The following is a 13,130-nucleotide window of genomic DNA, read 5'->3' as shown; positions in this document are numbered from 1 at the left end:
ATTGTTCATAAAATTAATACTACAAATAAATGACAGCAGTAAGTGAGGCTGCAGAGTTGTTGGTTGAGCTGAACTGTAACAGCTCATTCCAACACAATAAAAATGTCATTGTTTTTATCAAAGTGTCGCAAATTCTGTAAAAATCTCTTTCTGGTATTGTTGTACTTGGTGGAAACATCTTTCGTTTTTTGTTTGTTAATAAAGAAATTGAGTTTCCATTCATTTTCTGCAAATAAAAAAAAATGAAATATGAATATTCTGGCTGTACTATTGTTGTCAGATCAGTTTGTCAAATTAACATGATTCCTCTCTGGTGACATATTGAGTGATTTTATGATTACTATATACATTTCTTACATGCAGCTCGTTTAACTAGGTTGAGATTGGGGCATTGTTGTTTGGCAAGTATCTTAAAAATATGGGTAAAGCATGTAAATTGGTTGTGTGAGTGTGGAGAACTGGAGACTGTTATTTTACTGCAATTTTATTCTTGTCTTAGACAGCAGTTGCTTATAGATCTGTCTGATCTGTGTCTGTCTGTAATTTCCTTTCAATCGGTTTTTTTGGGGGTTAGGGGAAAAATCGGGTTCTTTTGGGAGGGCTGTGTGAAAATCCCTCCACTCTTCTGGGCTGTATGAGAGAATTTGATAAGCACCTTGCTATGACCGGTGGGGGGGCAGCATTACGTCGGATGGTGTACAACCTGCCGGAAACTAGAAGAATCAGAAGAAGCAAAGACGGTTTAAGATCCAGTCGGTAACCAAGGTAACGCCCACAAAAACGTCAGAGCCGTGGGGAAAACCGATCACCCTACTCGTTTCTGTATCTATGATCCTACCAGGCCACTATAACGTGACAGCGCGGCATTTAAACCTTTTTCGAGACGCTTCTCCACTGACTTGTTTTAGTTTGATTCACTTGCGTACATTAAAAAAAAGAAGAAAAAAAGAAAAAAAAACTTCCGGCTATGTCCGGAAGTGACGTTTTTGTGGGCGTCCCTCGGTTGCCGTGGTGACGTGACCAAACGGGAAGAGAGTCGAGCAGCGGGAAACAAACAGCTCGGGTCTCCTGGCTGCCAGGAACAACAAAGAGTTTGAGTAAAATGTCTGAGGTGGAGTTTCTGAGAGGATTTGTTACCGAGAGACTCGCCGCCGCCTCCCAGGAAATCTTAGCGGCCGTGGACAGAGTCGTAGCCGGATACGAGGCGGAGGCTTCGGGCTTCAGACAGGAGATCGAGCGGCAGAGGAACCTGCTGGATGTTCTCCTGCAGCCTCGAGTCGTCCTCAACAAAACCGGTTGGTGATTCAGTTTTAGATCATTTCACCTCAAAGTTGTGGTTTGTAGAGAAAGAGGACACGTTGTACTACATTTATCTTCTAACTTTTATGTGGCTATCAACAATTGTACAACAGCCTAGGGAGTTACAAAATCTAAGGCTGGATTGCACCAACAAGGTTTAATTTAATCTAAGATTAGCTCTAATCAGAGATTAGTAAAACTCAGTTTAAAATGAGTTAATCCATAGATAGATAGATAGATAGATAGATAGATATACTTTATTGATCCCAATCTGGGAAATTACAGTGCAGCAGCAGTATTACACAGACACACATTGACGATAACAACATATAGTATAAGAATATAAAGAATAAGAATATAAACTATACATAATAAAATAGTAAAATATAAAGAACAAACTATACATAATAAAATAGCAATAGCAAATAAAATAAAATGTGATGTACAAAATTATATACAAAAACAAATTGGCAGCGTTGATTTTAGTGCAAGAAGAAAATGTGCAATGTGTGTAACTGTGTGTATAAAAATAAGGTGCGTAGAGACTGTAAGTTATGACCAGAGTTTTTTCAGCTGTTATTATACAGTGTGATGGCATGTGGCAGCCTGGCAGGAAAGATTTCCTGTATCTGTCCTTTCGACAGCGGAGCTGAAGCAGTCTGTGTGAGAAGGTGCTCCGCTGTCTGACCACTGTGTGATGGAGAGGGTGCTGGTCATTGTCCATGATGGAGAACAGTTTATTCAGTGTCCTCCTCTCCACCACCGTCTCAAAGGACTCCAGTCTGAGACCCAGTACAGAGCCAGCCTTCTTGATGATCTTCTTAAGTCTGTTGATGTCGCTGGCTCTGATGCTGCTGCCCCAATACACAGCAGCAAAGAAGATGGTGCTGGCAACAACAGACTGGTAGAAGATCTCCAACATCTTGCTGCACACGTTGAAGGATCTCAGCTTCCTCAGGAAGTAGAGTCTGCTCGTCCCCTTCTTGTACACAGCCTCGGTGTTAGATTTCCAGTCCAGTCTGTTGTCAATCACCACTCCAAGGTATTTATAGTCCTCCACCTCCTCCCCCACCTCCCCTCTATCCATAGTGGCTGTGAAGGTATCTTCTTCCTCCTGAAGTCGATCACCATCTCTCTGGTCTTGTTGATGTTCAACCTCAGGTGATTCTGTTCGGACCACTCTACAAAGTTGTATCAGTGTCCTGTACTCCCCCTCCTCTCCATCTCTTATACACCCGACAACAGCTGAGTCATCAGAGAACTTCTGAAGGTGACATGATTCAGAGTTGTACTTGAAGTCAGTGGTGTATAAGGTGAAGAGGAAGGGAGAAAGCACAGTCCCCTGCGGAGCTCCTATATCACTGGCCACCACATCAGACAGGACACTGCCCAGATGGACAAACTGTGGCCTGCCTGTTAAGTAGTCAGTAATCCAGGAGATCACTGCGTCGTTAACACGCATCACCCGCAGCTTCTCACCCAGTAGCAGAGGCTGAATGGTGTTGAAAGCACTGGAGAAATCAAAGAATGTGATCCTCACAGTGCCTCCTCCACCGTCCAGATACATATGGGCACGTTGCAGCAGGTAAATGACAGCGTCATCGACTCCTAAATGGGGCTGATAGGCAAACTACAAGGGGTCCAGAAACGTCCTCACCTGTGGTCTCAGCTGGTCTAAGACCAGTCTCTCCAGGACTTTCATCACATGGGATGTGAGGGCGATTGGTCTGTAGTCAGCTGGGTCGAATGGCATTGACTTCTTGGGGACTGGAACCAGGCAGGACGTCCTCCACAGCATCGGGACTTTCTCCTGACTCAGACTCAGGTTGTACAGATGTCTCAGTACGGGAGACAGCTGGCTGGCACAGGTCTTCAGGATCCTAGGCGTGATGCCATCAGGGCCTGCTGCCTTTCGCTGATTCAGTCTTTCCAGCTGCCTCTTTACCTGGCCTGTAGTCACCATTGGATGGTTGGTACTGGTGTCCTCGGTGGGGGAAGGGGAGGAGGAGGTGGGGGAGAAGGAGGGGGGCAGATGGAGAGGTGATGTGCAGGAGAGTGTGGGTGTGTGGGGGCTGGGGGTGTTGGAGGGGTGGCAGGAGGTGAGCTAAACCTGTTGAAAAACTGGTTGAACTGGTTTGCTCTGTCCAGGCTCCCTGATGTTTGCCTGTCTTTCCCCTTCATCCCCGTGATGTGCTTCATTCCTGTCCACACATCCCTCACACTGTTTTGTTGGAGTTTCCATGAGAGAGTAATCCATGTTTAAAATTAAGCAGAGCTCTGTTGCACCATTTAAAATTAATCTCAGTTTAGTAAAACTCAGTTTAACTGAATTTAAACTGAATTTAAACTGATTTAAATCAGTAGGGACAAGTGTGTATAAAGGAAACTAATTAAATATGCGAAATGGAGTTTTGTTCGTTGCAGTTTGTAAACAAAACATTCAAGCTGGGCGGGCTCAACTGTGTAGACTAGCCTCCTGCCCCTGACAGCAGCAGTCAAGACCGCAGAGGAAACGAAATACAGTCTGGGCCGATACCCGCCGTCACCAACACGGAGCCTCTGGTTTTGTTTTGTTTTGTTTTTTAAACAGTAGAGCCGAGCTGGGAAGACGGTGTTAGCGGTGGATGCTAACCACTACCACTAGCCGGATTTAGCATCGAGCTAGCTCCCCACAACGGTCCTCATACTTGTTACCAGTCGAGGCTTTAGTTGTCAGTGACGGTCAGGAATCGGTCTGCAGCTCCAGCGCTTCACTCAGACTGTACTTCTTTCTTTTGTCCTCCTGACTGCTGCTGCTGAGAGAGAGGGAGAGACGTGCTAGCACTCGTTAGCATCAGAGACAGCTAGTGCAGCTAGCAGCCCTGAGCCTTCTACTCGGCTGCAGTAGCTTCACCTGAGCTCTGTCAGAGAAAACACCGTCTCTCTCCGCTCAGAAACGTCTCTGTGCGCAACAAAACAAAGCAAAAGAGAGAAAATTGAGGGACAGAGCTGCCTGTCTCTCAATTTTCCTCAAGGAACTTCATAATTTTGCTCACTCCAGCTCAAAAATGCTAGCCTGATGCATCAGCCGCTTATTTCATTACATTTCATATAGCGTCTGAACACGAGCCATAGGGATTCGTTTGCTTCCGGGAGGCGGTTGCTTACGTTTGCTTCAACTAATCGCTGCTGCTTGGTGGTCACGTGTGCTATACACCGGTTAAGCTCATAGGTTAGCTTGAGCGCTTGAGTTCAACGGCTTCGCCTTCAGTTCCCCATCTGTTCGCTGATTGGTCCGTCCACCAGAGCGGACGGAGCAAACGAAAACATGTTACTAGTTTCCTGACTACATGTTTGAGGCAAATGAAATTAGCCGGAACCAGGAGTGGCGCTAGCCTGGCTACAAAAATGCAGCCGTTGAAAAAATTAAACCTCCTCCACTGTCAGTTTAAAATTAACCCTAGATCACAGTTTAAACTGGAGTTTAAAGTTCTGGTGCAACAGGATTAAAATTAAACTTAGTTTAGAGTAAAAATTAAACTGAGGTTTAAAGGGAGGTTTAAATCTAATCTGTCTTAATTTTGAACTAGTTTTAAAGTTTAGTGCAACAGAATTTAAACTTAAACCATGATTTAATCTGGTTTTAAAGTTAAACCTTGTTGGTGCAATCCAGCCTAAGAAGGTCTTTTAGTTGAGGCGACTTACTCTGTAAATTGACGTAGCTATTATCGACTAGCAAGTAGTATCTTTTTTTATTTGAATTTATTCCCATAGTCCTGTTTTTGGAGGAGCCATCGCCAAAACCAACAGCTTAAGGTTATTTTCCCCACACGTTCTGTTGCTCTGTGATTAATTTGAAGATGTAAAACAGTTCAGATGTTGAATCGTGTCTTCATCACACACAAACTTAAAGTTTAGGAATATTTATAGTCGTACATTATTGGAGTATTGCAATTCAGGATTTAACCACTGCACACCTGCAAACTAGTCACCTTTTTTTTTTTTATGTCAACCAGGGTAGTAGAAATGAATAAAGAGGGTTTTAGTTTTGTAACTTGTCACCTTTTTCACTACTCCAGAGTTGGTAGGTCTGCACTGGTAACCTTACAACAGGACATGTTGGAAACAAACAAGTTCTACAAAAGGGTACCAATGGTATTTTCTTTGTTTTTTGTTTTTTGAGAAACGGCTGTTTGTCAAAAAACAAAGAAAAGTCCCCCCCAAAAAACATCAGAAGCGACACAGGGAACGGCCGCGATGCAACGCAACGTCTCTGGTACAATTATGTTCCTGTTTTGACTTTTGTTAACACTAATGGAGGTGACCATTGGGGTTCATAGAGACACCAGTTATATGAGTGACAGTATGAAGACACTGTTGTTCATGATGTGTTTCATTGTTTCTGCAGGTGATCAGCACCTGTTGAAGATTGAAGCAGAGGATCCTCCTGAGTTGACCTCTAGTCTGGATCAGGAGAACCCAGAGAGTATCCATATTAAAGAAGAAAAGGAGGAACTATCGACCACTCTTGAACTTCCCCTCACTTCTCTTCATGTGAAGAGTGAGGATGAGGAGGAGAATCCTCAGTCCCTACAACCTCATCAAAGACAAACTGAGGCTGAGCCTCCATCCAGCAGCTCAGCTGAACAGATAGAGGCCGATGGAGACGACTGTGGAGGATCTGAACCAGCCAGGAACTCAGATCAACCTGAAGATCTTCAACCAGATACAGATGATGAGGTCTCAGAGTCGTCCTGTGAGACTGAAGACAGTGATGACTGGAGAGAAACCAGAGCACCTGAGTCAGGTTTGAACAGTGAAGCTGTTCATGGAAGTGATGAAGAATGTGACACTGGTAAGAAGTCTCACCGCTGCTCAGAGTGTGGTAAAACTTTTAGATCACCCTCGGTGTTGAAGATGCACATGAGGATCCATACAGGAGAGAAACCATTTGACTGTGCTACCTGTGGTAAACAATTTAGTCAAAGAGGTCATCTTAAAGGACACATGAGGATCCATACAGGAGAGAAACCATTTAACTGTGCTACCTGTGGTAAAACATTTAGTCAAAGCGGTACTCTTAAAGAACATATGAGAGTCCATACAGGAGAGAAACCATTTGACTGTGCTACCTGTGGTAAAACATTTAGTCAAAGCGGTACTCTTAAAGAACATATGAGAGTCCATACAGGAGAGAAACCATTTGACTGTGCTACCTGTGGTAAAACATTTAGTCAAAGCGGTACTCTTAAAGAACATATGAGAGTCCATACAGGAGAGAAACCATTTGACTGTGCTACCTGTGGTAAAACATTTAGTCAAAGCGGTACTCTTAAAGAACACATGAGAGTCCATACAGGAGAGAAACCATTTGAGTGTGCTACCTGTGGTAAACAATTTAGTCAAAGAGCTCATCTTAAACGACACATGAGAGTCCATACAGGAGAGAGACCATTTGAATGTCCTACCTGTGGGAAACATTTTAGACATTCAGGGACTTTTAATGTGCACTTGAGACTACACACAGGAGAAACCATTTAGTTGCGCTATTTGTGGGAAAGGATTTACCCAGAAGATAGGTCTTTTGGTTCACACAAAAGTCCATTCAAAAGTGAAGCCATTTGGTTGCAGTGTTTGTGGGAAAACATTTATGGCGCTGGAGAATTTGGCGACACACATGAAATCCCATAAAGGAGGGAAACTTCAGTTGTTGTCTTGAGCAGCACATTTAAGTCCACACAGAAGTGAAACCATTTTCTTGTAGTGTGTGTGGAGTACATGTAAGGCAGTAGGTAGAGTTAAGACACCTTAAATCATTTAGTTGCAGTTTTGTGATGAGACATTTTGTCAACAGGAAGATCTTTACATGTTCACAAGAAGTTTTTTTGTTGCCGTCAATTCTCTGATGTTTCTGGCAAGAAGACACGTATGAGTGTATGTAAACTAAGGACTGTTACTGAAGGCAGCAGCAGTGTGTGTGAGGCTGCAGTTATTGAACTGTAACAGCTCATCACAACACAGTGAAAGTTAATTTCACATGTAAAATATTTTGTTAAAGTTGATGATTTTGAAATTGTTCCTAAAAATAATACTACAAATAAATGACAGCAGTAAGTGAGGCAAAAAAATGAATGCTACAAATAAAACAATAAAGAAAATGAGTGTCCATTCATTTTCTTTGAAGTTTTAATGTCTAAAGGAGCTGTATGTAAGAATGTGGCCCAAACTGTCTCTGCAGTCAAATTCAAAACAGCAGTGTGTGGCAGACATATTGCAGACAGGATGCGGCGTATCAGACGTCAGAGAGACAAGCCGCTCATTACATGTGATATCAAGGAAATATGACCATAGCCGGCATTAGAAATCAATCTTTTTATTTTTATTTATTTATTGCGACCTCAATTGAAGATCACTTCAGCCGTAGCTGCAGCTCAGTGGCAGCTTAACTGGCAACCCGGAGGCTGAAGTGCCACTGATGCTGTGACTGGGAGAGAGCAGTGGGTGAGCAAGACACTGTTGTTCATGATGTGTTTAATTGTTTCTGCAGGTGATCAGATCTCTAGTCTGGATCAGGAGAACCCAGAGAGTCGACATATTAAAGAAGAAAAGGAGGAACTATGGACCACTCTTGAGTTTCCTCTCACTTCTGTTCATGTGAAGAGTGAGGATGAGGAGGAGAAACCTCAGTCCCTACAACCTCATCAAAGACAAACTGAGGCTGAGCCTCCATCCAGCAGCTCAGCTGAACAGATAGAGGCTGATGGAGACGACTGTGGAGGATCTGAACCAGCCAGGAACTCAGATCAACCTGAAGATCTTCAACCAGATACAGATGATGAGGTCTCAGAGTCGTCCTGTGAGACTGAATACAGTGATGACTGGAGAGAACCCAGAGAACCTGAGTCAGGTTTGAACAGTGAAGCTATAAATGTAAGTGATGAAGAATGTGACACTGGTAAGAAGTCTCACCTCTGCTCAGAGTGTGGTAAAATTTTTAATGCACCCTCGAGGTTGAAGATGCACATGAGGATCCATACAGGAGAGAGACCATTTGACTGTGCTACCTGTGGTAAACAATTTAGTCAAAGAGGTACTCTTCTTAGACATATGAGACTCCATATAGGAGAGAAACCATTTGAATGTCCTACCTGTGGTAAAACATTTAGTCGAAGAGCTCATCTTAAAGTACACATGAGAGTCCATACAGGAGAGAAACCATTTGAGTGTGCTACCTGTGGTAAGACATTTAGTCGAAGAAGTCATCTTAAACTCCACATGAGGATCCATACAAGAGAGAAACCATTTGACTGTGTTACATGTGGTAAACAATTTAGTCGAAGAGGTACTCTTCTTAGACATATGAGGATCCATACAGGAGAGAAACCATTTGAATGTCCCACCTGTGGTAAAACATTTAGTCACAGATGTGATCTTAAACTCCACATGAGGATCCATACAGGAGAGAAACCATTTGAATGTCCCACCTGTGGTAAAACATTTAGTCAAAGCGGTAGTCTTAAAGAACACATGAGAGTCCATACAGGAGAGAAACCATTTGAGTGTGCTACCTGTGGTAAGACATTTAGTCGAAGAAGTCATCTTAAACTCCACATGAGGATCCATACAAGAGAGAAACCATTTGACTGTGTTACATGTGGTAAACAATTTAGTCGAAGAGGTACTCTTCTTAGACATATGAGGATCCATACAGGAGAGAAAACATTTGAATGTCCTACCTGTGGGAAACATTTTAGACATTCAGGGACTTTTAATGTGCACTTGAGACACCACACACAGGAGAAACCATTTAGTTGTGCTATTTGTGGTAAAGGATTTACCCAGAAGATAGGTCTTTTGGTTCACACAAAAGTCCATTCAAAAGTGAAGCCATTTGGTTGCAGTGTTTGTGGGAAAACATTTATGGAGCTGGAGAATCTGGCGACACACATGAAATCCCATAAAGGAGGGAAACTTCAGTTGTTGTCTTGAACAGCACATGAAAGTCCACACAGAAGTGAAACAATTTTCTTGTAGTGTGTGTGGAGTACATGTAAGGCAGTAGGTAGAGTTAAGACACCTTCAATCATTTAGTTGCAGTTTTGTGATGAGACATTTTGTCAACAGGAAGATCTTTACGTGTTCACAAGAATCCATGAAGGACAGTAAACGCACAGTTGAAGTTTTTTTTATGGCCGTCAATTCTCTCATGTTTCTGGCAAGAAGAGACGTATGAGTGCATGTAAACTCAGGACTGTTACTGAAGGCAGCAGCAGTGTGTGTGAGGCTGCAGTTATTGAACTGTAAAAGCTCATCACAACACAGTGAAAGTTAATTTCACATGTAAAATATTTCATTAAAGTTCATGATTTTGAAATTGTTCATAAAAATGAATGAATGACAGCAGTAGGTGAGGCTAAAAAAATTAATGCTACAAATAAAATAATAAAGAAATTGAGTGTCCATTCATTTTCTCTGAAGTTTTAATGTCTAAAGGAGCTGTATGTAAGAACGTGGCCCAAACTGTTTCTGCAGTCAAATTCAAAACAGCAGTGTGTGGCAGTGGTTCTGACGCAATTTACGCATGGTGAATCCATCTCATTTGTCAGTGTTACAGTGTAGTAAATAATAATAATTAGTGTATAGTTGTACTGAAAATCAATTATGAATGAAATGTGGCCTAACCTACTTGTTTAAAACCTGAAGGCAGCAGCAGTGTGTGTGAGGCTGCAGTTATTGAACTGTAACAGCCCATCACAACACAGTGAAAGTTAATTTCACGTGTAAAATATTTCGTTAAAGTTCATGATTTTGAAATTGTTCATAAAATTAATACTACAAATAAATGACAGCAGTAAGTGAGGCTGCAGAGTTGTTGGTTGAGCTGAACTGTAACAGCTCATTCCAACACAATAAAAATGTCATTGTTTTTATCAAAGTGTCGCAAATTCTGTAAAAATCTCTTTCTGGTATTGTTGTACTTGGTGGAAACATCTTTCATTTTTTGTTTGTTAATAAAGAAATGGAGTTTCTATTCATTTTCTGCAAATAAAAAAAATGAAATGTGAATATTCTGGCTGTACTATTGTTGTCAGATCAGTTTGTCAAATTAACATGATTCCTCTCTGGTGACATATTGAGTGATTTTATGATTACTATATACATTTCTTACATGCAGCTCGTTTAACTAGGTTGAGATTGGGGCATTGTTGTTTGGCAAGTAGCTTAAAAGTAATGGGTAAAGCATGTAAATTGGTTGTGTGAGTGTGGAGAACTGGAGACTGTTATTTTACTGCAATTTTATTCTTGTCTTAGACAGCAGTTGCTTATAGATCTGTCTGATCTGGGCCTGTCTGTAATTTCCTTTCAGTCGGTTTTTTTTTGGGTTAGGGGAAAAATCGGGTTCTTTTGGGAGGGCTGTGTGAAAATCCCTCCACTCTTCTGGGCTGTATGAGAGAATTTGATAAGCACCTTGCTATGACAGGTGGGGGGGCAGCATTACGTCGGATGGTGTACAGCCTGCCGGAAACCAGAAGAAAGAAGATCCAGTCGGTAACCAAGGTAACGCCCACAAAAACGTCAGAGCCGTGGGGAAAACCGATCACCCTACCCGTTTCTGTATCTATGATCCTACCAGGCCACTATAACGTGACAGCGCGGCATTTAAACCTTTGTCGAGACGCTTCTCCACTGTCTTGTTTTTTAGTTTGATCAAAGACGGTTTATAAAACCAAGACCTTTCATGACCATGGATGTATTATATTAATGACGAGTCAGCTTCCTGTATGCATGTCACGTGGGCTTCTGCACGGCCACGCCCCTTTAGAGAGACCAGAGGCAACTTGGAGTGTATTGATTCCATAGACTGTAAAAAGAATGGACGTAGCGTCCGTGACGTCACCCATTGGTTTTGGGGAGTCGTTTTTGTGACTCAAATATGGCGGCCTGAACAGCGCCATGTTGGATTGGCCGGCCGAGAACCCGCCCACTGGCCTCGAAGCAGCCTGTCTCCGGAGCTGCTCGGACCTGTCACTCAACGTTTCCGCGCCCTGATTGGCCAGAGTTTTAACCTAATAACAGTAAAACGGTAGAGTTAAAAAAAAATTCACCCCCCTCAGAGTGTGTGCGGGGGTAGAAACTATCGATTGAGACGAAAAAACGTTCTGACACCAGGCTTTTAACATGTTTATTGAGGATGTAAAGTCGGCGATTTTAACATGGGGGTCTATGGGGAATGCTCCCTTCTGACACCAGCCCCCAGAGGAATCCGGGGGGATTGCAGTTTTTTGAACGCGGAAGTGAGCTTCACTTCTCAGACCGACAACTGCCCCCTTGATTGATTCCTATGGGACAATTTAATGTGAACACCGATTATGGTCGGGTATTTCTCCCCACGGTCACTGAAGCAAAATTTGGACTCATTTTTCACAAACCACATCTCTTCTGAACAGTTTGACACCAAAATGGTAATTTTCAGACGGAGAGATCCGGAGAAAATCCACTTTGTTCCAGACCTGTCTCTGTCTCTACGACACAGTCTCGCGAGATTTGGCACCGATCTCCTAGGCAACGTCAAACAAACGGCCGCGAACTCCCGTGAAAATGATTTAAATTATTTTTGGCATGCTAAATATGACTGTTAGTAGTGTAAATATTTAATGTTATCATAAGAAAAAATAAATATCTCACTTTCATCTACCTAAAAATTGTATAAATCCACACACACGTTCACAGACGAGGTGGTGACGGTTGGCCACGCCCATTTAGAGAGACAGGAAGTGTATACCTTTTTTTTTTTTTTTTTAGACTTTATTCACAGAACTGTACATAACAATACTGTTGTGCCAGGTAAGCAAAAGAAAAAAGAAGAAAGATAATATGTGTATCAATTGCAAAAAAGAAATTATATTATCATAGAGATAAATACTTGTCCAAAATAAGATTGGTTTTCGCTGCTTTTTGTAACTTCAGTCCCTTGATGTCGGTGCCATATTGAAATAGTTCCTTTAGAAAAAGTGCAAAGTTCGGTTTTCCGTCAGACCATTTTTTTTTGTGTATATGAAATTTTCCTAAAAATAAAACAAGCTGTACAAAAAATATTAAATCACTGTCCATTTGATAACCATCAAAATAAAGAAAAATGTCCTTCTCCTGCAGGTTGATTGAATGACCAGCTTTCCTTTCCAGAAAATTTTGTACATCCAACCAGAAGATACGAGAATATACACAATGAAAAAAAAGTGTATACCATTTCATATCATTGGAGCAGCCGCTCATGGAGTATCTTTCCATTTATTGAATATTGTTGGAGCTATTTATTTATTTGTAGTATTTAGTGCTGTTTAGTTTATTATTTTGTTTAGTGAGTATTTAGTTTTGGTTATTCTCAGTCAATTTACTTGATTTCATTATGATTAGATTTCTATTAGTATTCTAGTTTATTATTTGTTTACTTTAGGTGTTTCTTGTTTATTATTTGTGTTTTGTTTCATTTGGGCACGGTAGGGGGGGCACCTGAAGTTATATAGGTAGGCTGTCGGTAAGGGACCAGCATGCACCTGGGTGGGCAAATGGTTTTTTACCGGAGCGGGAGAGGCACAGGAATTTTCTTTGTTCTTTGTTTGCTCGCTGTTTGGTTAAAGGATCATAGGGCAGGATTTGTGAGAAAATACCGGAAAATACCCATGCGTTTTACGTTTTTTAAATAATAATGGGTGAGGAAGCGTTCAAAACCAAAAAGAACGAGCCCATCCGCGTATCTCTCCATTGCCCTGAACGGGGTCTGTGCTGCAAAATGCGCTGCAATTCAGGGGGTGAATTTCGCGCGCTGGCCGGCGGACCTGACGTCAGCGCGT

General features: G+C 42.0%; 2 protein-coding genes across 2 annotated transcripts; both read left to right on the top strand.

Annotated features, from left to right (window-relative positions):
- Positions 1 to 1,059: 1,059 nt before the first annotated feature.
- Positions 1,060 to 6,997, top strand: LOC146968707 (uncharacterized). Its single transcript, XM_085760411.1, has 4 exons — positions 1,060 to 1,295; positions 5,687 to 5,895; positions 5,935 to 6,809; positions 6,892 to 6,997. Exons 1-4 carry the CDS (start codon positions 1,103 to 1,105, stop codon positions 6,995 to 6,997), a joined length of 1,383 nt encoding a protein of 460 aa, XP_085616537.1. The 5' UTR covers positions 1,060 to 1,102.
- Positions 6,998 to 7,560: 563 nt separating this feature from the next.
- LOC146968706 (uncharacterized) lies at positions 7,561 to 12,437 on the top strand. The gene is made up of 4 exons (XM_085760410.1): positions 7,561 to 7,576; positions 8,111 to 8,872; positions 8,957 to 9,016; positions 12,433 to 12,437. The coding sequence occupies exons 1-4, from the start codon at positions 7,561 to 7,563 to the stop codon at positions 12,435 to 12,437; spliced, it is 843 nt and encodes a 280-aa protein (XP_085616536.1).
- The last annotated feature ends 693 nt before the right edge of the window (positions 12,438 to 13,130 follow it).

The sequence above is a fragment of the Trachurus japonicus genome, chromosome 18 (genome assembly GCF_045865225.1).
Source record: "Trachurus japonicus isolate A0001 chromosome 18, Traja_1.0".
Taxonomy (NCBI): domain Eukaryota; kingdom Metazoa; phylum Chordata; class Actinopteri; order Carangiformes; family Carangidae; genus Trachurus; species Trachurus japonicus.
Note: the sequence above shows the minus strand (reverse complement) of the source record. Positions and strands in the feature narration are given on the sequence as shown.